Source organism: Phyllostomus hastatus, unplaced genomic scaffold (genome assembly GCF_019186645.2).
Source record: "Phyllostomus hastatus isolate PE091 unplaced genomic scaffold, TTU_PhHast_1.1 phas_contig_90, whole genome shotgun sequence".
In the NCBI taxonomy this organism is placed as follows: Eukaryota; Metazoa; Chordata; class Mammalia; order Chiroptera; family Phyllostomidae; genus Phyllostomus; species Phyllostomus hastatus.
The window spans coordinates 10,453,625-10,479,227 of record NW_025333984.1 but is presented as its reverse complement, the minus strand read 5'-3'; the positions used below and the strand labels follow the sequence as shown (position 1 = coordinate 10,479,227).

Genomic DNA, 25,603 nt, shown 5'->3' with positions numbered 1-25,603 from the left:
CTACTAAGACTGGTATGATTAACGGCACTTTGGCACGCTTGGAAAGGTGATGCAATTTATCCAAAGTCCCACAACTAGATCAGTATAGGGGACAGACTAGATTACAAGTCTTGTGACTTCCAGCCCAATGTTCTTACTACTGAAGCACTGTTTCTAGCCTGTGCCGCTGCTACTTAATTTACTTTGATAATAGTGTGTAAATAAATGTTTAGGATATTGTTTTCTTACCCTGTGCTCATGAATCAACTCATCCATCTCCCCCTGTCCCCATCTCCTACCCTACCTCCACAAAAAATTTGAAAGCCTGTATCTCCTGCTATTTATTCAAGAGGCTGAAATATTCATATCACTTAACTTGGATTTAAGATAAATTACACTGTGCTCCTATAGAAATTACTTTAACATAAATAATGACTACAATAATAAATAGTGGGATATAGTGTTAAGTACAATCAACAAATCTAAGTGATCTTAATTGACATTTCTCATTCTTGCATACAAATAAATAATTATATTACTTCCCTTTCAAATTTCAATTTGGACATGCAAAGTCCACTTAATTCACTAGAGCAGAAAATGAAAGCTTTTACCAAAGTTGACAATCCACATCTTCATATTGTCCATAGTAACTGTTAGTACAAAGCTTTGTATTAATAGGGTTTTTAATGAATACTTGTTAAATGCATGGCTGTTCATAACCAGTTTCAAATTTCCATGTTATTGCTTATTCTTTGAGAATAAAATGCAGGACCTAGGCTTGTCATTTGACCAACCAAACAAGTCATAAAAACTACACAGTGGTTTTCAGAGAAGTACTTTGATCTTAGTAAGAAGGCTTAATTCTCCCTAGTCAGGGACTATCAAGAGAAATAAAAGGACACTTCCAAGGAATATTTATTTGTCACTACATTGGGTGACAACATACTGTTTACAGGAAAGGATATTAAGGTGAATTAAAATGTATAATTCATCCAGTATGATATCCACCAGGAGTCATCTGTCATCCATTTATGAGAATCACATGCTTTACTGTTTAAACATTTCAAGGAAACAGGTATCTGGGAAGGCAGTGGGGGTGAAAGTCCCTCTTTTTCCCCTCAGATTTTCTCTGTGTTTCATGCTGTGCAGTTACTTATTTCAGCCACAGACTGTATTGGTCTAGTGCCATTCTTTGCGACAAGGCCATGTGCTTTAGCCTCACAATCTCAGCTACTCCACCCTGACTTCCATCTTCCATGCCCCAAGAGCATCCTGGATTGCTTCAGGTACTTCCTTTGTAGGGAGGACCTCCAACAACCCGAAAGTCTCCAGTTTTAGTGCTAAACCCCAGAATCCAATGAAGACATACCACGTGTCTGCCCTAGTTTCAGATTCCAAAATAACATTCAGCTATCTTTTTATAGTAAAATCTCAGTCAATTAATCAGTGTCTGATGGGTCACAATCTTCAAAGAGCCATAATTTCTACCCAGATTTTTTTAGAAGAGAAGGAAGTTATTTTTTTAAAGAGCAGGTGATATCTAACATTTAGTGAAAGTGACAATTTATTGGCCTGCACCAGGGTCAGTATACATTTGACAAACTGCTTCCATTTTCAACTCCTACAGTTCTAAACAATGGACATCTATGTTCAGAATGATGACCCCTGAGATACTGAAAGATCTTTGAGCACCAAATATATTCACTTCATTATGTTTATAGAGAAAAGAGTAGACTTACATGTTTTAGAGAGATATTTTCAGTAACATTTGAATAACACCAAGGACTTTCTGTTAGGCACTTAAGTACCTAGAAAGTTCCACACATGTTCTTGGAAGGCACTGTTCACCTCCCTTCAGTTCTCTGAGCTTTCCACATTCTGCTCTGGCCCTCAGTGTGTACATCCATAAAATAAAAAGATTAGATTAGATGATACCTGAAGTTCATTTCCATTCTGATGTTCTAGGATTATGTTATCTCTATCATCTCTTGCATGGCCTCTAGATTTTTGTCATTATGCATAATTATAGCAGTCCCTACCTCAGAGAAAAATATTTCCTCCAAGGCTCCCTCTCTCATTCAGTGTCTTTGAGGTACCAAAGGCCAGGGAGGCAGTCTCAGGACTATTAGTCCAAGTTGACTAAGAATAGACGTTTTCCTGATTCCATCTGTGAAAGGCTAGCAGAGTCCCTTTGATGATTGTCCTCAAGAGGGTTGATGAAGCTAACTCCCATGTATAATAAGAACAGAAGTCCATCTGACCAGCATAAGATTACTAAATAAGGAATTAAATGAAGAAAACTTTGTCAATTGCTTCTGAGAGGGTACACTGGCCTGGAGCTAGTTTGAAATTGTTTGTATTATTAATTGAAAGGCAAGAAGAGAATCTTGAAATAAATCAGATAAAATTAAATAAAGAGATGATATTACTGTCAATGATGCTGCAAGCAATCTTGGAATTTGTTGACAGTCTTATAAAAAATTCCATGTCTTCTTAAGATTTTCTCTGCCAACTCTCAGCATGTTCAAAATGCACTTCTGGTCCTCCCTCTTCCAAATGGTGATAATATAAAGCTTCAATGACAAAAAAGAAAACCTTGGAAGTGCTATAATGTTAAATATTTCTGAGGATATAACTCACCCTCAAAATAAATTTAGCACCTGCATACTTCCTCTCACAAGAAAAACCTGCTCTAAAAGCTCTCATGAGGCACAGTCACAAAACTTGAGACTTAGGCCTCTAAGAGTCTAAAAAAAATTTACTTTCAAATTAAGTTTATACCAGATGACCTGATTTTGAACCTACACCCACAAAAACACAAAGTAAATCTCTGCTGCCAATTCTGACTACTGGAGGGTAACTTGTTCCACTTACTAAAGGGTGTGATGCCAAGACCTAGGAACTAACAGAATGAAGAAAATAAAACAAGATCAAAAAATAAAATAAAAAGACTGCATGAGCACTATATTGTCTGTATAAGTTATATATTCCAACATATATTTTTTGAGTTCATATTAATATTTTATTTATTTTAATTATTCAAGTATAGTTGTCTAGGTTTATTTCTTTTATTTTAGTTGTTGTTCAAGTACAGTTTTCTGCCTTTTACTCCCATCCCACATATAGACTTTCTACATAGATCTTACTCTGTTAAAGATACTTCTTATGCCAAAAATAAACACTGAGACTTCTAAAAACTTGTCTTCTTTATTATCCTTGCTCAATTATAGGGTTTGGTCATCCACAATACCAATACTCCTTTTGAGTTTGACCTTTAGTATCCATTTTTCTTAATTATTTTTACTCCCAATATCTCATACATCCTCTATTTACTTTCCATTCATCTTTTAAAACTGACATCCACCTTCTCTGTACTAGGGAAAATTTGGCAGAGGGCAATTCCCCATGGGTGAATATTTTGTAAAGTCTAACAGATGAGCATGGAGAGAGTTGTGAGTACCAAATGCACCAGAGATATGTATATGTATAAGATAAATATAAAAGCACCAGGTCTTATATTTAAATTCACTCCCATATTATGCAAACATATATTCAATGATGAAGTATTTAAAAAAGAGTCAAAATTAAACACAAATAAATTTAACCCTATCCATTATTTGGTACTATTCACATCTTGGTTCCTTGTTCCTATAATCAAGAAGAGTTAATTTTAAAAAGCAACTAAATGAGATGGCTGGAGATAGGAGCCTCAGGGAAGCAGGAATGGTTAGACTAAATGGTCCATTGAGACCTCTATCACTCTGTTAGGAGTCATTGATGTTAATGCTCTTGGACCATTCTGTATGAATAAGGCAAATTGTAATAGATCCACAGATTGATCATTCAACAATCTGAGGCCTGTTTTGAAAGATGGAGCTTAATTTATTTTTTTATTCATCCCTTGGGTATGTGGATAATTCAAAGGCAAGTGCTAGACATATCTGTTGGGTATGTCTACCTAATTGACCAGTTTGATCTTTAATATTATACAGTTACTATTCTAGCCTTGTCTGAAGCTTTCCACTTCCCTTTATGTCGTCAAATCACAAATTGACCAGATATCATACATCAAATACAAGACTCAGAGATCAGAACAACTGACTTTTGTGGTTGTGTCTCAGACATACTCTTTTCTAGTAGGAAGAAGGGTAAACTAACATTTAGTGAACACCTACTATGTGTCAAACACTGTACTGAGAAATTTCACATATATCATCTAAAGCATGTTCTAGGTTAGGAGCAAAGTTGATCTATTCAGAGGATAGATGGTGGATGGACGAAGAGGAAGAGGAAAGTGTTATATCTAGGAATCAATAAATCCAACAACAAAACGGTATACAAAAAGTACCAGCAGAATACCACAAGAATTTGCCCTGGCTGATGTAGCTCAGTGAATTGAGTACCAGCCTGTGAAACAAAGGGTCGCTGGTTCAATTCCCAGTCAGGGCACATGCCTGGGTTGCTGGCCACATACTCAGCAGGAGGTACACAAAAGGCAACCACACATTAATGTGTGTCTCTCTTTCCTTCTCCTTCCTACCCCTACCTCTAAAAATCAATAAATAAAAATAAAAAAGAATACCAGAAGAATTTCCCTTCCATAAAGATAGCAATATCCTCAACCAGCTGAAGATAGGATATCAAGAGACTCAGAGAATGGTGCATGTCTTTACAAATGGTCACAACAGCATTTCTTCAACCTCTTGGCACTGCAGATTAGGGAATCTTGGGATTGGACCAATAAACACATTTGTGTACCCACCCTGCTGTGCCCACATATCTGCTACTTCTAGATAACCCCCTCTCTGCCCCTGGGGCACAGTCTGATCACACACCATTTCCTGAAAAGAATTATCCTGTGTCTTGCTCTGGGGGCTTTGGCAGAAGTTTGGAGAGGATATTTTGTGTGTCCTCTGGCATTCAAGTGGCAAGTTAATGCCCAAAGCATGGAGCCAGGGGAGATTTGTCCAAGTGTCTGACCTAGAAGAGCCATCACTTTACTTCTTTTCTAATTAGGATAATTAACCTCTCCTGCTCGTTCATTCTAGTCCAATCCAAAAAGCCTAAATTAAAATGGTACAGGGGACTGTCAGGCCCTAGGGACAGGAAATAGTTTATAAGCCTTTCATCTCCAATGTAGCCACCATTGAGGCAAAACCAGAATAAAATTCTCACAGTACCTTCACCCTTTAAAACAACCTTGGGATACCTTGAGGGCCAACTTCAGATTTTCATCAAGGTAAATATTCCATCAGTTTTACATAGAACTTGCTGACTAAATTGGGATTGGGATGTGTGGGGGAAGGCACATACTAATAGGATAGTATTTCTCTTTGAATTGTCATATTGATTTTATGGTTGGTTCAAGAAGAACAAAAAACTAGATGGCTTCAAGTTGGTAGAATTTGATGTGGGATTTTATTCTTTGGCAAAAACCACTGGAGGCAAAACTTATAGAGCATTTCAAAAACTGGAATCAAATAGTAGAATTTCATGTAGGACAGAGATACAACTGAGGGGTAACAATACTGCAGTTCTTCCTCTTGTAGTTTTAACTCCCCATTGTTCATATCTGAGCAGATTTGAGAGTTTCCCATCAGCTATCTACAGTCTCCATTCTGCTTAGGCAGACAGGACTGGGTACAGTCATTTGGATTTTTAGTTCCTCCTTACTACAGGATCCAGTCCAAGTTCTTCCCTACATGCAGCCCTGCATACCTGTATGGGGAGCCACTATACTCTATAGTTTCTTTGACAAGTGTTGTTTGGCTACAGTTCCTTATGAACCTCTATGGCTTATGGGAAAGGCAATACATCAGAGTAATATATATGGTTAGGCTGCCCATTTTGACTGAGTACTAAAGAGTTTCTTCCAGCCCAGAAATGTTAGAATTTTTCATGAGTCTGTCTTGACTGAAGCCTTGGAATATCCCCAGTAGCTTAACACCCTGACTTGCTACTCAGTATGTTGTAGAACCACCAGCATAAATAGCTCAGCATGTTGTCTAGAGGCTTGTCCTGGGCCTAGGTTGAGCAATTGAGTCACTCTCCATTTTGTCTGCTCATCCCCAGTGTAAAGTTCCCTCCTAGCCTTACACTGATCACTTCCTATCCATCTATGGAAGCCTGGTCTTTCCTTCCTTCTGAATCACCCACTGTGTTAACCAGACAAACTGTGTTAAGTGGTTCTCAGTAGATATATTGTAATGACCAGACTAGTGCTTCCTAAATTCTAAAGTACTATGAATTGCCTGGAGAGCTTGTTTAAATGCAGGGGAGGGGGGGTTCATTTAAGTCTGAGGTAGAACCTGACAGTCTGCATTTCTAATAAGCAGTATTGGTAATACTAATGTCACTGGTTCATGGACCATACTTTAATTAGCAAAAGTGTCTGGTACAGCATCTGCAGGATCTTCTTCTATAATTGATAAATTAATTCAGGGACCACACTTAAAGTAGCAAAACAACTCCATCTTTCTGAATGAGTTAAATACAGCTGCACTGCTCAGAATGAGAAATTGTGACACATCAACTTTTCTTAGCAATTCACAATAGTATCCTTTTATACGGAAGCTAAAACAATTCTTTAGTGTAACCAGAGTGTGGAGAGGGTATGGCAAATGTGGACCTTGGCATAGACTATCTTTCTTGGAATCTGAGTTACTTGAATAAGCCTTCCTGGGCACTTGCTGTGCTTCCTGAAGCCAATCATGCAGGCCAAACTCATTTTGAGTCCAGCCACTCCATTCATCGAATCCACTTTCACAGTGGCTCAGGATGGCTGCTGCTGCCACATCACTCATGCTGTGATATGCATTGGTGGGTAAGACAACGAAAGCAGCTACATCATCCAAGGCACAATCCATTTATTTCATGCTGGAAAAAAAAAAGCAATCTTCTATCCAAGTGGGGCCAGCTAAGCTGGGCAGTTGCCATACCTTTAAGGTTATAAAAAAATATGCCTTTTTCACTATCTTATCTCCTCAGTGGAGAGCAATGTACCCCTTAAGGAGGCCCCAGATGTCATTAGCACATCAGAGCTGTGTTGGACAAAGTATGCCTTTTCCCTTCTGTAGTACAAGGTGTATAACGTCTGGGGTTGTTAAAAGCATAAATTTGCTGGAGAAATTCACTGTCTTGTTTTCCTCTTACAATAATTCCTGAAACTTTTCTCTTTAACATTGCTGTTGATTGTGTTCTTTGATCAAAATAAACCTTACAGAAGATTTATATTTGGTTTAGAGGATGCGCTGTGGCATTAATATTTGCAGAGCTAAACATTGTAGATGGGAAGGTTTCCCTAGAAGATTCCAGACCATTATGATTATGTGGTTTTGATCCAAAATATAAACATGTTTTATGACATGGGGGGGGTTGTAAAACAGTGTTTTAAAATGCATTGGCTAATTTAAGATGGCTTTAAAAGTAGACCTATTTAGGAATTCATAATAGTCCCACACCTACACTTCCCAGGGGTGGCATGGAAACAAATATTGCTGAACAGACTCATTTCTTTAGTGAGGTCTCCAAACTAAAGAAATATTTGTCATTGTTTCCTTCTTGTCCACTGTCCCTGTCATCCTAAATTGTTTACTTAATTTTCCTGGAGAGCTTAATAAATACTTCCATCTGCACAGGATCCTTCAACTCCACCTTTCCTTCAAAATGATACATAAGACATAGCACATTGGCCAGGGAGATCACATTTTTAACTAAGAAGAACTGACTTAGCCATTTTAAGTTCTGTCACTAAATATGTTGCATAAATGAGCACAGAAGCTCTTTGGGCATGGTTGGCTAGTCCCTCCACTAACCCAATCATTATGATGACTAGCTACATCATCCTAATTTGATTCATTTTATTCAAATAAATTCCTAGCCAGTGTAGTTTCCCAGTAGTCCATGCCTATAGTAGTCATTTTAACTCTAAGCGACTCAGGGTTCTCACTTGGTAAACCTTCCAGATTCTAGATTGGTGAAGCACTCTTAAATTCAGCCATAGCCATACGGTTGCTTGTACTTTACAACTAGTTCGCTCAGTTGGGTATATCCTCTGGTTGAATTAAGCTAAGGCCATGACTTTGATGGCTGCCAGGGCCAATTAGCTTCCTTCTAGTCCATGGATCTAGGCTTTTTTCTTCATCTTTGCCTACCAGCCTTCTTAGTAATCTGTACCATTAGTGGTAAAGGAGGCTGGGCCAAATGATGGGGCTGGCCTTGTCTAAATCTTTTTGCTTATGCCCATACATGTAGACAAAGTGTCAATTTCCAAGTGAAACACTAATTACGAACAATGAGAGTGAGCAAAAATTTTTAGAAAGATGTTTCCTCTATCTTTTCCTCTTTCATATTATCCTGCTTTTTCTTTAAGCCCTGGCCTCCACTTGTCCATTATATGAATAGAATGTACTTGATACACCCTCCAAACCCTATCTGACAGTACCTATTTATACAATCCTTAAGGGACCCCTCAAAATAGAATATTGAAGAAACTGAGTTCCAGAATTGGAAAGGAACTACCAACCATAAGCTTACCTAGTTTAATAAGCCCCTCAAGACTTTCCTCAAAGGTAAATCCTAGGTTCTAAGCAATTTGAAACATTTATAATACCTCTTTTGAATTTTATCCTATGGACAAATAAAAAACTTTTGAAGAATGAACATGACTATTACATAATCAAAAGAGTGACAAAGCTAAACATGATGTTTGTGAGAAGCTGGGATGGAAGGGAAAAGACTGATGCAGTAGCCCAAGCAAATACCAATAATAAATTTAAAATAGCTGATAGTAATGGAAATGCAAAGAAAGAGAAATACACAGAAATGGTGGATTAATTTTACTTCATGTTTGCTTAAAGCAATGGAAGAGTCAAAGACAAAGTTCAGATTTCATAACTAGGAAATTTGACAGAATTAGAGAAGTCAGAAGAAAAAAAACAGCTGCTTTGGAGTCAGGAAGCATCTGAGACAATGTGAGAAATACATAAGGACACAAACAATGATAAAACTTGCCCAGTCTTGTAATTCCAGCTCAACTCCAGAGATAGTGATTAATTGATTGATGAGAGATATGCTATTATCCAGAAAACCCTGACTATGTTTCTATCAAGCATTCACTTATAGTTGATTGCACAAAATGCATCCTAGTGGGCCTGAAAAATCTGGGGTGTTATCAGGTAGTGAGACAACACTGTGTTCTAGATCCTTCCCTGTCATTGAGAGACACATAGAAAAATATACAATGCCATCTTTCCTGGGCAACTGCACATACCAGAGTAATTTTAGCCAGTGATGAGGACAAAGAAAAGTATGAGCTTAAAAGCCAGACCTGGGTGTAGATCCCAGCTTCAAAATATACTACTTATGTGCCTTTATTCATAAACATGTCCCTCTGTGGGGCTTTATTTCCTCATTTGTTAATTGGGAATAACTACATATGGTTAGGACTGTTGGGAGAATTAAATGTGATAATGTATCTGAGTGCTTAGCATAATGTGCAGCCCAAAGAAGCATTCAATAAGTATCAGTTTATACTCCTATCCCAAACTTGACAGTGAAAGGAAAAGCAGTTCAATTTAAAATCCAAGGGATGAAAAATTTATACAGGACAATACAAAAGAAGAATCTTATTTCAACAATGGTTCAAAGAGGGCATACAACCATAACTCCTAAGAGATAGTGGTCACCTTCTGTAGGCTAAAATTCTCAGGCTGAGAATATGTGTGAGAGCTTGGAAACTTCATTTCCCACCATCTCAACTGGTGCAATCTGTCTGGTGACATTTGTTTGGAACTGAGCCTTAAGAAATGAGAGGTTTTGGGGATGGGGTGAGGCTTTTCCACCTGTGGAGAGCAGCCAAGGTAAATCACTAGAGATTAGAGATGCTAGTGCAGGCTGTGCCCCGGACAAGGACTGTGTGATTAGGCAGAATGAGCCAAGACATGGGCTTCAAAGTTTGTGTACTTTACCCCAATACCAAACAGGAGTTGTAGCTAGATTTGAGGAAAAGAAGATATGCTCTAATACACAAAATTGTTTGTGGAATAGCTGGTTCCTCCATGCAAAAGTATTCAAAGAAATCACAGAAGTCTTGAAGGCAAAGCTACAAGGGGTATTCATCAAGATTTCCTGTTGGTAATGTGGGAAAGAAAGGAAAGGGACATAAATGAACATGTATGAGAGACCCTGGATGGAGCGGCGGGGGGGGGGGGGGGGAACTGAGGGCAGGAAGTGGGCATGGGTAGGGCAGGGGAGAGCAGCAGTGGGAAAATGGAGACAACTGTATTCAAACATCAATAAAAAATGCCAAAAAAAGATTTCCTGTTGGATTTTAAGTTTTACTCAATGCCAAAATGGATCTTTATGCATAAATCACAATAGAAATGTCATTTTTCATTCATATCAAAAGTTAATACAAGAAAAGCGTTGTGGTCATGATCAGGTTGGGACCTACCACTGGGCAAACCATTTTCTCTCTCTGGACTTCAGTTTCTCATTTGTATAATGAAGAGATTGAAATCATCATTAAATTTTGGCTCTCATATTTGAGAATTCCATGATACACACTAGAACTCTGGTCACCTTGAACAATCTAATTTCCTTGCAACTCAGGTAAGGTTTAGCCACTCTTCCTGGAGCTCAAAGCCTGAACAAGGTAAAACATTAGCCTGTAACCCTCTTCATACTCCTGAATCCATTCTTATGTCCTTATTGGAAAAACTCAATTGAAAGAAAACAACTAATCAAAGTGTGTTGATCTTGATGGTGTTTTCATGTTTGTGTTTCTTTTTTTTTTAGTATGGGGGCACGTGAAAATTCTTATTTACCTTGTAAGTTCTGCACATTCTACTTTGTTTCCCAAGCAGTTTTTAGACCACAGAATTAAGTGAAGAGAACTTTGTTTCCTCAAGGGAAAAGTGTGTTCTGTTTCTCTCAGGACTATATCTTTGACCACCCTGTATCTTCTAGGCAAAAGCTTACACTTAATATTACCTTTGACAGCTTTCAAACAGTATCAGAATCAAAAAGTGTCAGCATTCTGGCAAGCAGAGAAAGTCACAGTCCTTTGCAATCAGATCAAGACCTCTTTCATCTTTGACATAAACTCACCCCCTCTTGCCACCCACTTTTCTTTCTGTTGGTAGCCATTACACATACTTCACCCCCAAAGCTCAGAAATGTTAAGAAGTTTGACTTGACCTTGCTTTCTCAAAATGGAGAATGCTAAAGAATGTTTTCAGAGAAGTCACTTTTCTAAAGAAAAGCCTTTAGCTTAATGGAACACAAGCAAATATTTTCTGAGCTCAAGTTCTACCTTGGCCAATTCATTTTACTACTCCATAGGCACAAGATACAATGTAAACTGCGGTGTACAAAGCAAAGCCCAGGATGTGGATGTTCAATGCAAAATATACCCACTTCTGGGAACTGAATCAAAGTTCATCCCCTTCTGAAGGAGGGGTAGCAGGGTGAAAGGTCATCTTCTTAACTGTGCCCATTGGATTTTATTTGAAATAAGTTGAACCAGAGAAGAAGACATACTATGGCTGATATGTATCCCCTCTTCCTCTAAATTTTAAGTGGTGTCTTTTTAAAATCATGCATAAAGCCTTCCCCCAGCCCCCACAACCAGAATTGGCCAGTATGTTCTTTCTTTGGTTGAAATCTATAGTCAGCTCTCTTCCCCTCCCCCCCCCACAGGTGCCTGTAAAGTGCCTGCTAACACCCAAGCCACTCACCACTTGCTTGGCTAGGAGACTCAGTCCTGTGATCAGTGTTGGGAATTACTGATTTTAAGAAGATTAAAAGCTAAGTGAGGAAGTTATACAAGAAACCCAATTAATAGGCTTGATCAATCATCACATGACATCTGTTAAGTGGGCATCAGTCCACAGAGCAACTTTGAGATGACTGGAACACCCTGAAGTTTGATTTTATGTAGTCCATACCAGAATAATTATGTAGATAACAAACAGAGACACAAAGGATTTATGCACATGCACTGTAGTATCCCCCTTAATCTAAACTCCAGTTGCTTTCACTTGTTTTCATTTTTTATATCAAACTTTATATAGTTGAGGATCAGAAAGCTTGCCTATTCTGCTTTTCCCAGACATTAAGCAAATCTACTCCAGATGGTCTTCTAAATTTCCTTTCAGCTGATAATGCAAGTTTACTTTCACTCAACAAAACTGACATATCTATTTGGGCATACTTCCTCAACTTATGGTGAGGAGAATGGAGCTATGTGATTCACTAGCAGGGAGATAAAGTTCATAATAAAGAACAGGATGAAAGAAAAATGGGAAGGCCAGCTTCAGAGCCAATTTTAAACTTGATGAGTAGTCAGTAGTTGCCTCCTCAAGTGGGATATTTGGGTAACAGGAATACTTCAAGTTGCCAAACAATACTCTTCCACTTACTGTTGTCTCCCATTTCTCTATTAGAGTTTGTCCCTTTAAGGGATGGAGGGAGTCACAGTTGAAACACAATATACCATCATAAACAGTTTAGTATAAGTACAAGGTTTGATTTAGAGTGAGGAAGAATTTGTAGTGGAGGAGCAGAAAGGACACAGAACCAGGACACCAGAGGTATGGCCTTCTGTTCACTGACTTCACAAATTAACTAAGGTCTCATCTTAATAATGGTGGTATAGAGAAGAGAAGATTTGCAGAGGGTCTGCTCCTAATTAAAGGGAGACTTAGTAAAAACAAGTATGAGTAATAAAGGCCTTTGGGAAATATTAGATATGCTCAGGGTAAATTGGGCTGTGAGTGAATATTTGTTTTTATCCTGTTCCATAAAATCCACAGACAGACATCCATATGCAAGCACACAAGAATTTTTGACCTTCCCATCTCAAACTCCTCATACACAGAACGTTTCTTAATTAGCAACTCAAATGTAGATGATCACTATATTAATTTTGGTGGAAACCAAATATGTTTAAATCAAGTTAAAATAAAACAAACAATAAGCCAACAAAATGTGGATTCAAATATGTTATGGGAATTTTTCCATTAAATTCTTCTTTAAAGAAAAGTATATACTTTGTAACATAAATACCCATATCCTAAAGTACTGGATTTGAGTTCAGATTTTTGAATATCAGGTTTCTTAGATATTACAAAATATAACATTAAATAGCTGAATGGGGCTTATCATCTCTCTTTTTCCTCTGCCTCTATTTTTCTGCTCTTCATTTCTATCAGAAACCACCTTCACATTTCATATGCAGCTTCCCCTGCTCACTTACTTTGTCACGATATACAAGAGAAATTTATCTGAAATCCCATAGAGACCAAAGAAGTGAGAAATGGAGAGAGTGGTTCACGTAAGGTTTAGGTTTAAAGCCCAGGTAAGCACTAGAATAAGTGCGGAAGAGAAATTTTCATTTGCCTTCTAATTCTCATGATTTTTTGATGAACAAGAATATTAATTTCATAAAGTGTTTAACTTCTGTTCATCAAAATGTGTCACAAACACTTAAATATCAATTAAACTGAATTAAAATATGTGACAGATATTACAGACACAATATCATTGATATATAAAGTCTCTATCATGATAAAAGTGTGGACAAAGGAAACAAATGGAATTCACAAAATAAGGAGTGAACATGGACACAAAAATGAAAAAAGTCACTAACTTTTCTAATAATCAAAAAAGGCTAATAAAAATATTTTTTTCTCTTCTCTTGTCAAATGGGCAAATATATTATTTAATGCTAACAATTGGGTAGAGGGACAAGTACTCTTTTATTCTGCTGATGGGAACATAAAGTTGTACAACCTTTCCAGAGGACAATTTGGCAATATATATCAAAAGCCTTTAAAATGTCTATAAATGTTTGGGTGATATTTATATATCCAGACATTTATCCTACAGAAATAATTAGAGATACTGTATGAGTGTTGCTATCACAGCATCATTCACCATAGGAAGAAATCAGAAACAATATGTTCATTTAGGAATGGTTGTATAAATTACAGCCATGTAATATTATATATGCATTAATATCATGCTTGAAAAATTTTAATAACCTAAGAAAATATTCAAGATATAATGCTAGATTTTTAAAGACAGGACACAAATAGTACAATCCATTTTATTGGAATAAAATGTATGTAGTATATTTATATAAAATAGAATGGAAAGAAATACATTGAATGTTAACAGTCATTATCCAGAAAAATAGAGTTACCTATGCTTTTATTTTTTTATACTTTTTGTGTCTTCTCAAATATCTAACAAATGACCACATATTAATTTATACTTAAAAAGAAAAACACAGGTGCTATCTCAAAGGAAGAGAGCCATTTGTAAAGTGCTTTGAGTACATTAGGGTCTGCTTCCCACAAAATCAATGTTCCCAGATTCCTCATCTACCCCAAAAGAATCAATTTGTAACTGTGGCCTGTACCTTCCCCTCTTGCCTCTGTGCTTTTGTTTGCTTATTTCCAGATGGTTTATAACCTTCCTTGAATCACACTTTTCTCACCCAGAATCTTTGTGCCAACCATGAAGGACACCCAAGAAAACCAACCTGCTTCTATATGCCTTATTTGTATTGGGTAGCCATTAGAATAGGTCGGGGGTTCTCAACCCTGATTATATATGATAATCACCCAAGGAGTTGAAGATAAAACAAAGCCAAGAAATCACTTCCAGTGATTCTGGTCTAATTCTTCGGGGGTGAGGCTTAAACATTAATTTTTTAAAGTTCCCCAAGGTGATTACAATGTACAATCAGAGTTGAGAACTACAAAGGTAAGTGAAAATGCAGAAAAATAGAGTAATGCTTTTTTATCTGAGTTCAGTCAAGTAACATAAACAGGGTGGACACTAATTTCCCTGTGAGGACCTGTTTTACACTGGCCCCTGAGATACCCACAAGCTACCAGCTGTTCATTTGTTAAATGTCATAACCTATGGATTATAAAGCACATCATCAACTTCCACATTCATCATCTGAATGAGCCCATGAGATGGAAAGACCCTAAAACAATTCTCAACATCCTCTTTTCCTTTCCTTCCAAACTCACTTGTATTAAGATCACTGATAAAATGCAACTATGTTAGCTGAAAGAGTAATACATTAAGCCATTAGCCATTATGCTGGCACTTGGAAGATGACACACTGAGAGAGAATGGAATGTAGGACAGGGAAGTGTTGATGTGGGGAAGGAGGAAAGAAAAAGAAGAAAGTGATGGTGGTGGGTATAGTTGGGGTACTGAGTAGATAGGAAACATCACGATCCTATGTAGTGTCAAGAAGATGAAAAGACACACAAAAAGACAAGCTCTGCCCACTTTATAACACTGCCAAGGGACAGCTTGAAATGAAACTTGTAAAGTAAGCTGGACAGCACAAAGTTCTTGAAAGAGCACTAAACTGGAAGTAGAGAGACTTGCTTCCAAGGTGGGGACTTGGGTGAGGCAAGTGAGGCTATATAATTGCACAACACTCATAAAGTACCTTCTTGAGAGGGTGGTGGAAGTGGGGAGATATTGGTTAAAGGGTACAAAGTTTCAGTCATGCAAGGTGAAGGCATTCTGCAGATCTAATGCAGCATGATGACCACTGTACAATAATATATTGTATACTTGAAATTTGTACAATAATGTATTGTATACTTGAAATTTGCCAAGAGGGTAAATATTAAGTGTTTTCACCACAAAAACAAATAAAATGGTAAGTATGTGAGGTGATGGATATATTCATTAACTTCATTGTGTTGATCATTTCACAATGTATCCATACATCAAAACATCAAGATGTACACCTTAAATATATTCAAATTTTTTGTGTCAATTATATCTCAATACAGTTGGAAAAAAAGATAAAAAAATTTTGTACCCTAGTGCTTCTCTTGCCTCACCTTAGTCCCAGCCCTGCTTCCTTAGTCTTACATCTAATTCTAAACTAACTGTATGACCTTGGGCAAGTCACTTCCCACCTACCCTCAAACCAGAGCAAATTGCACTTTTATCTATCTCATAGATCAGTCTTCCATAAAAATTTCAATTGAAAAAACAGTTCCAGGGCTTTAAAAATTGTATCATATTATTCTGAATCATTTGTTAAGAGTCCTTCTAGCCTGTAATGCTGTGTGATTCTATGACTGGAAAGTATAGACCACAAGAATTTTCATGGGCGAGTTTGAGCCTCTCTTTTTCAAACTGCATCTTCCAGCAGGGTTAGCACCACCTATTGTTACTCATGATCCTATATCAGATCTCTTAGAGCCACACTATCTGTACTTCTGACTTGGGTTCTAGCAGTCCCCAAAAGATGGGAATCTCTCATATTGACAAATGGGCTTCTTGTGAGTGTTGACATGTATAGCATTCTGTGCCTGCCTGGGATTCTCAGAGGATTTTCCATAAAGCCTCAAAAGGGACTGCTGACCCTCTGGAAATGTTCTAGAGAGGCAAGTTTGTCTTTCCCAGGTGACAATTCAGTATTTGTCTCATCGGCCTTATGGAAATACAAAGCAGAATGAAGAAAATTATCCTCAATTGTATTTCCTAGGGTGTCTTCATTACTAACTTCCATGTGTCAATAATCCATTCCTTAGTCTTCTGTGTTTTTAGATCAAATACCAAATTTTCTCAACATGAAGCAGTTTTTATTTTATTTGTACATTGAACAAAATCCTGGCCTTCTTTTTCCCTGTGAAACTGGTTTTGAGAGTTGTAGATGTGAGATCTTTTTGTATCTGTTGCCATACCTGTCATGATGTCAACCTAATAGTCACAGATTGAATCCCCTGAGAGAAGATTCTGAGATGGAGATTTGCATGCAAAGTTTATTGGGGGGTAGTACTCCCATTATTGATACTTGTTGGAGAAAAAGAAGAAAGCAGGTTTAGGAATAAAGAAAAGATGGCTGTGATGCAGTTATAACAAGGCCACAACCTACCCTTCGGGGGCCTCTGAAGCTGGGTTAGAGCTATCCCATTTGGAGTCAAGAGGTTGTGCTTTTACTCTCCATATAACCAGACATTGGATACAGGCTTCCCTCAGAAGGAAGTATAACCTTAAGCTAGGCAGCTTTCTTCAGCTAACAACTTTCCCAGAAGCTGGAGGAATGTCTTTTGGTGCTGAACAGGGGCTCGGGTTGTACAGCATAGAATCCTTACACTAGCCTTTACCCAGATGGCCTGCTTGTTTAACAAGAGTAGCCTAACAACTAGTCCAGTATGATTTAATTTGTCATAGCTGCAGCCCAGTTCTTCATCCATATTCACCTTGCCACTCCTCTACTGTCATGCTCTTATGTTATCTTTGTTGAATGCAGATGACAATCTAGTATTCACTCAGTTACCTATGTAGTAACTCCCATTCTTTAAAACAAGGAAGTAAAAGGTGAACAGTAACAGTGGTCTGGAATCAGGATGAGAAAATTTGTTGGTCAAATAAAAGTAACTTTCAGTACTACAAAGCTGAGTTTGTTAAAGTTCACTCAGAGTAGAGGAAAATTCTGAAGCTGCTAAAACAACAAGCTTATTTTTCCAAAGCCAAAAATATAGGAGGTGTTATGCACTGCACTTCCTATAAACACCAATGCCTACTTTCTTCTGCTTCCAAAGACAAACTTTTCTTTCCTTTTTTCTCCCTAAAACTCTTATTTACTCTCTTTGGTCAGCTTCAACAGGGAACAAAGTATAATAAATTGGGTACAAAAACAAATAAAAGGGTTTTTTTTTATTTTTTCACTAATATATACTGAATTGAGGTGACCACTTCCTCCAGGCTTCTCAGGTACACAGCCACATGCTCAAGCAGACACAGAGAAACCCTGCATAGTAGAAGGTATTGCAGTGTTAAACCACAGTTGTGGCTTGCTCAGAAATTTGAGCAACTCTCATGGCCCAGGAGGCCCCAGACCCAAGATCATTAAGAAAGCAATGTGATTTTGAATAGGTAATACATTCAGATGGTATAAGGAAAAAGCATAAAAAGATCTATAAAATCAGTGTTTATTAAGAGGCTTCTCATTTGTGGCAGCGGGCAACACATAGAGCTGCATCTATCTGCCACCCATGTCTTCTGGAAGCTTACACTTTGAGAAAATAGCATTAGTTGTATTTTTTAACCTTTATTGTTTTTGTACTTACAGAAAATAATCCTGCTTCTTATACAATAGCCAAACATCACATTAAAAACTGACAGTGGAAATAGAAGTTCTTGGTAATCCTACACCTTAAACCCCAGCCAATGCCTTCTAATTTTTCTATACCTACACAAACATGTATTTTTTAATAAAATGCAAGTATGCTATAAATGTTATTTTGGTTTTTTTCTATGTAATAATATATTGCAGACATTTTTATTTTTATTATATAGAGATTGAGCTATCTTTTTAACAGCAGCATAGTACTTCATTTTGTGTATATAGTATAATTTATCCAGTTTTATTCCAAACTTTTAAATTTCTGTTATACAGTTCTTTAAATCAGTTTCTCCATTGCTTATATTCTTTTATCTCAAATTTGAATCTCATTTCTGGAGAAATAAATGAGAAGTCAGCATGGGAAGCTTCATGTGGGAAGAGAATCATCTACAAAGGTCTGTGGATAGCAGGAGGTGCCAGAGAAAGGAATATACAGGTACAATTGCCTTGAATAGGTAACAAGAAGAGACCTGAATACATGGGAAAGGCCATCTTCCAGATTTGAGCCAATGTGCAGGCAGGAGAGAAGTGGGGATTGGAATGTGGTAACTGATTAAAGAAAAGGAGATAAAAGTAGGGTGAAATGGAAGAATCTTGATACATGGATGGTGAGTTGTTACAAAGCAAAGGTTTTACAGTGAAAACTGACATGCTTTAGTTGAATCCAAGTTTGATATTAATTAACAATATAACATAGCTATTGAAAAATATTAGCAACCCTAGGGTGCTAAAATAACACTCCATATCAAAACAAGCAATATCTCATTGTCATCCACACTGGTCAGATCACATCTGAATTATTAGGATCAATAAAATTTTGACAAATATCTATAAGCAAAAGACAGAACAGTAAGGGAACCTATTGTCATGTCATAAAAGTAATTGTTGAAGAATTGGGACATTTTCAGCCTGAAGAAAAGGAAGAATGTGCTAACAGATTTTTTTTTAAATGTGAAGGACTATCACATGGAAATAGGATTAAACTTGTCCCTTTGGCCCCAAAATGATGAAACAGGAAAAATGAGTGCAGATCACAAGAATATATGTTTTGAATCAACAGACCAAAACAACCTTGCCTTTTTCAAAAGAGTCCTTTGAAGAACTTAATATAAATATTTCAAAGATACCCCATGTAATTTCATTGCCATTATTGTTCAGCCAACACTTTCTTCATAAATAATACAGAAGTAGAATTCAACTTAGTCCTTGATGAGTTTTCATAAGTTGTTAATTAGTGGGATTAAAAATAATAAGGCCTTATTGTACACTGCTTAGAAAGATTTTCAAATACTTTAATCTGTTTCTTCCTATGCTTATTTCTTAATCCCATGCCTTGGCCCACTATGTGCCCTCAACTCCTACTGAAGCAGGGAGCACATCAAAAACCCACACAAATATGTAAATATGATAAATAAATGTGCATGGTTGGTTTAAAAAGAGAAGAATTAACATTTAAAGCAATGGTAATTTACCCTGATCTGTAATTTTGAGCTCCTGTGCTGAAATTGCTCATTTGGAAATTGCTAAGAGCTTGGGTCTCATTTGTGATCTTCCTGCATAAGCCAAGCTCACAAAGGAGTCATAATGATTGACTGAGTCACCACTGCCATCTCCCTGAAGCGTGCTCTCCAAATGTCAATACCATTTTCTATGATGCAATGAAGATTCTCAACCGTAGCCTGCTTACACTACAGGGTGAGGCCAAGACGACACCAAACCTGGAATGTGTTCAAAGGATAACACAAACTTCCTCCATCTCTACTCCTCTGATGGCCAAATTGCCATGCCACAGGTTATTTTGACTTTACAATTCATCCCCACCACCTACTCTGGTTAGTCATTACCTAAATATAAATGGAAAACCATTTAAATTTATTAGAAAAAGGTAGCTGCTTTTGACCATATCCCAATAAAATGGTAGAACACTTGATGAAATTATGCTCAGATTATGGATTAATACCAGAGGCAAAAAAGTAGAGGCATCATATAATATAGAGACACAAATACTCCAAAAGACCAGTACATAGAAACCCCTGTACTATGCTGTGGTTCATACTTTAAGATATACTGTTCTTCACAACTTCTCAAACCCTGAACTCAAGCTTACCAAGAAGGTTCCCAAGAACTCAAGCATCATAATTTTTTCTCTTTCCCATTCAGCATAGATCCAAGGTGTTAGTGAATAGTTACCTGATATAAATTAACTAAAAAGAAACCAAGATTCCCTGGAAAATTTTAATGAGAAATAGGATGAACAAACTCAGAAAGATTTAACATGATTGATCTTTTTCATAATGTTGTGATCAAAGAATCAGTATATTTTTGTCACAGACTTTTGTCAGGTTTTTAAAGTTATTTTACTTGAAAGGTATACTTTACCTTGTTGGATAATCATATCTATGTAAGGATCAGCCATATTATAAGATCCTATCTGTACTAAAGCTATCTCTAATTCTGAAGAATGTTTATATGGAAGCTTAAAGAAATGACTTTCAACTACAGTAGGAAATATTGTGACCACAAATAAGAAAGGAGCTCTAGGTACTTATTCCATAGATATTTTGATAATGCATGTCAGTAAAAACAATTAGGTACTATAATTGAGCTGTGGTTGATAAAATACAGGCTTGATAAATACCTAGCCTGGTGCCCACAAGGTGTAGAATCTTCTTTCATTTAACGCAAAATAGAGGTGCTGTCTGGAGGGTTAAGGCTGAGGTTATGAGTAAGCCTACTGTCCACAAGAGATAAGGTTCACAGAGACCCAATAGACTGAATAAATACTCAGTGGAACTTTTAATACCTACAGAAAGATTTTTAAAAGAGAAAAAAACATCATTGTAGCTGTCTTTCATTCTTTCAGGATTTTCCATCCTCCAAGCAATTATGGAAGCAGCAGTGCAAAACAACTGGCAAGTAACAGCAAGGTCTGTGGGAAACATAAAGGACGTCCAAGAATTCAGGCGCATCATTGAAGAAATGGACAGGAGGCAGGAAAAGCGATACTTGATTGACTGTGAAGTTGAAAGGATTAACACAATTTTGGAACAGGTATGTTAGAGATTTATTCCACCCCCCAGCCAACATGTTGAATAATCAGCCTGAGACAGCTCACATTTCTGCTAATAAATTCAGTAGTCAATCAGACTAAACATGCCAGCAGTTTTTGATAGTCTCTCTAATCCTTTTTTCCTCCCCAGGGGCTGCAAGGAAGGAAGGAAGGAAGGAAGGAAGGAAGGAAGGAAGGAAGGAAGGAAGGAAGGAAGGAAGGGAGGGAGGGAGGGAGGGAGGGAGGAAGGGAGGAAGGAAGGGAGGGAGGGAGGAAGGGAGGGAGGGGAAGTGGGGAAGAGGGAGGAAGAAAATAAAATCTAAGATGTTGAAAATCGCATTACCATGATTAATCTGAAAGTCTCTGCAATTTAATGCTACATATCAGATAAGTATGCTCTCCCACATCTGTTTCATAGATAGCTGACACTTCAAAGTAGTCCCCTTCCTTTCCCATACCATCATTCCAGCAAGGAACAGACAAGGAATCAGGCAGGGCAGAAAAGTAGGGTTTTTATCTCAGGGGCATTATTGCAGAGAGTCAGGGCAGTGTTCACAAAGTTTCAAAATTTTGGATATTTTTGTAGAACATTCTTCTGGGATGAGGGGAGAGAGAGAGAGAATGTAACTGACCATTTTTTAAAGATGACATATGAAATAAGTTTATGGTTTTTAAAATCCGAAGAAAATGAAATAGATTTAGAAGATTTAGACTAAGGGGAAATATTATTCAATGGGCAAAATGTATTCATTATTAAGCTTGGATATTTAAATTTAAGATTAAAAAATATTAGAAGTGTTTCACCCTAAGCCACATGGACACTCTGTTTGGATTTTCTGGAGTAAAGAGTCAAATTGAAATATGGTGAAAGTTTATTATTTTCCTTAGTAGTTTCATTGCCATTAATAACAAAGTGCCTATGCTGCCATAAACAAAACTATAACAGAAACATTTCCACTCTAATTTGATCCCGGTGTACCTGGGAGGCAAAACAGTTTTAGATTGAAATTATAGTGAGCAGCCATTGCCTGGGAGAGCTGTTTTATAGCAAATTAAATATTAACAATTTGTCAGATATGTGTCCATAAAAAGAGAATACCAAAAAATAGGTAAGGAAAAGGAAGGGAAGGGAAGGGAGGGAAGGAGAGGAAAGGAGAAGAGAGGAAGGGAAAGAGAGAGGGAGGGAGAAAATTTTAAAAACTGCTGACTATGCACTGTAGAGATACAAAGCTGCCCTCTTCTTAAAAACAGCGTCACCTCTAGTGAATCACACCTCACAGGAAATCTAGAGCACTAGCCTGACTAAATCAAATTTCCCAACTAACATTCTCTTGAGCTATCAAAATGACCCACCCCTCCCTTCCAAAAACTGCCTTTGATTTTCTTACATCTTGAAAGTGAAAAATCAGGTCAGTGATATTGGTATATGTACTACATGCCCTCTAAAATTTTATACCAAAATAGCCTTTTAGTGGGTGACCTACTTAATAGCCTAAAGTAGAGGAACATTCTTGTTGCCATACTTTGTTTTCTTTCTTTTGTCTAGTGACTTTGGCTTCCTGAATATCTTACATTTTGTTAAATCTTTTGGGTTTTATAGGACCTTATACTGGAGTCTGAGATTTTTCAGCGTGATGTAATAGAAAAAACAGTGAGCAGATCTCTTAATTCTATATAGCTGTGGGATCTTGGGCACATAAATATCTATGTCTCAGCTGTCTCATCTACATAACTGAGGAAATAAAATTTGCTCTATCCCACATGGTTGGTATAATTGTTTCAAAAGGCATAAAATGCTATGGAAAACAATCATTATTATGATTTTCAGGACAACTAAAGCAATGTTTTTCAAAAACCCTGTTCTTTCTTTCATGTCTCACTTTCTGTCTTCCTTTCTTGTATATGCATATTCACAATATCCCTCCAAATACTGTCTATACAATGTTTTAGGGAGCAATTGTTCAAAGAAAAGTTTTAGTAACATCCAGGTAAAGCTAGAGAGTTAATTTTACTTATTTTTTACCTCTTTCAATAAATTGTCAAACCTGTCATCTTATGATTTTCTCTACCATTTAAGGAATTTCTACTAGGCCATAACTATTTTGAGGAGAGGGCCATATTTGTCTTGTTCTCTTTGTATCACCAGTGTCCAGGAGAGTACCAGGCCCATAGTGTTGGATAGAGGGATGGGTGGATGAATGGATAGATGGATGAGTATTGAATAAACACTTTTCAATAACTGTCACTGATTTTGCTGTGCTTCTGTCAAGGGGTGAAATAGTACCTGCAGCCACATGATATGATTATTAAAACACATTTTTTCTAAGATTTAAGATGGTGGTTCTCTGTTCAAACCTATTCTAATGACATCATGAATTTACCAAAGTTTAATTTTGCGTATCAAAATAGATTTCCCATTAAACCAATTATCTTTTTTGCATTTTTTATTATTGTTTGAGTACAGCTGTCTCAATTTGCCCACCATCACTTTCCCCCACCCCATCCCCATCTCCCACCCTCAATCCTTACCTACTTTAGCCTTGTCCATGGGTCATTTATACATGTTCCTTGACAAATTCAACATATTTCTTTAGAGAAAACATTTTTTAATAACTTTTTTTACTAAGATATAGAGATACCATTTTTCTCATTGGTTCCTAACCATTTTGGCAAGCTTATCACAATTCACTATACAGTTCATGTGTTGGAATGATAACATCTATAACTGAATCAGTATCCAGTCCTCCCAAAAGATGCCCCCATTCTCCAAAGGTTTATTCAGCTTTGGGGGGTGGTTATTTTCTCAGAAGAAAATTTCTATAGCCTCCCACAAAATGACGCTTAATGCCACTATTTGAGGTAGAAGAGCCTGTTACACTACTATAACCCTATTCCCTATAGATCATATTTTGGCATAAAGTTCATATTGTACACTATAGTCAATGGGTGATAATAAAAAGACCTCAGAAATATAATAATGATTATATATTAAAAAAGAAAAGACCTCATATGATACAATTTTTCTTTCTTTTTAAAAAGATTTTATTTATTTATTTTTATTTTTTTAATTATGTATTTATTTTTAGAGAGGAGGAAGGGAGGAAGAAAGAGGGAGAGAAACATCAATGTGTGGTTGCCTTTCATACACCCCCTACTGGGCACCTGGCCTGCAACCCAAACATATGCCCTGATCAGGAATCGGACCTGCAACCCTCTGATTAGCAGGCCAGCACTCAATCCACTGATCCACACCAGCCAGGGCCATTTTTTCAAATATAAGCAGGTCTTCAACATAGTTTTACAAAACATAACCTCACAATTTCATGGTATAGGTTCTGATTCTCCTTGTGAAAGTTCAAACATTTATAGGGTAAATCAAAACTCTTCCAAATTTCTTTTGAAAGCTCTTTTTGATCTCTTTCATCTCTTAACACTACAGCACAAAAGAAAAGACTCCATTAGGTACTAATTTGTCTTTAATATTTCTCAACCGTTAATCTATAAAGAAAGTATTCCAAATTTACAACTACAAGAATTAACATGCAACAGGACAGAGCTAGAAACCAATGAAAGCTTGAAGGGTTGTCAGGGCTCACAAAGATTATTAAGAAACTGTAGGTCCTGGAGCTAAGACTTAAAACACCTTCTACTGGAAGATGTATGTGTACTATAATAAAAGAACCATTGACCTGACCTGATAGAGCATTCCCATTACTGTATTGTGTTCATGAGGTTCTCCTTATTGGTAGACAGCTGTCTTAATTCGATGATTAATCTAAACATTAACTTTTGAAAAAGTTGCCTTTCACAGAGTTATCTACCCATGACTGAATAGATCCTCTATCCCAGTAGCATATATCTGTGGACTGCTTTTGAAGATCAGACTCCATAAAATGAATGGCTTTGTTGGACAGTTACAGTTTCAGAGCATGGATTCTGTCACTTTCTAGCTGTGTGACCTGGGGCAAGTTACTTAACTCTCTGTGGCTCCATTTCCTGGTTATAAAATGGAAATGATATCTTTACTTTAATAAGTTGATACATGCAAAGCATTTAGAAAGGTTCCTGACACATAGTGTTTGTATAGTGCTTTCATGCTAAACAAAGTGTTTTTGAATAGATTTATCTCATTTAAGCCTCACTATGGGAGGTAGGCAAGGCAGATGTGCTTATCACAGATTTACAGAAGATAAATTGATGCTTAGAGACACTTAGTTGATTTGTCCAAATGTGGCTCTCTGTTCAATCCTCATGACAGCAAGAACAGAATTGAAATCTTCTGACTCCTAGTCTAGTGTACTTACCCCTATACTGAACCACTTTTCTTAATTTATAAGTAATTTATTGAATATTTAGCCAATGCCAAACCCTAGTTTAGGCCTGTTCATCAGGTT

The 25,603-nt window shown here is 37.0% G+C and overlaps 1 protein-coding gene across 3 annotated transcripts in view; it reads left to right on the top strand.

Moving 5' to 3' along the window:
- The window catches only part of GRIA3 (glutamate ionotropic receptor AMPA type subunit 3), a 391,825-nt gene that overhangs the window by 165,709 nt on the left and 200,513 nt on the right, over positions 1–25,603 (top strand). For all 3 annotated transcript variants that reach the window (XR_006787340.1, XM_045852236.1, XM_045852237.1), the window contains exon 4: positions 21,024–21,211. Coding sequence is in view for 2 of the 3 variants with exons in the window: in XM_045852236.1 (XP_045708192.1) it covers positions 21,024–21,211 (188 nt within the window). In the remaining variant the exon portion in view is untranslated. The remainder of the gene's footprint in view (positions 1–21,023; positions 21,212–25,603) is intronic.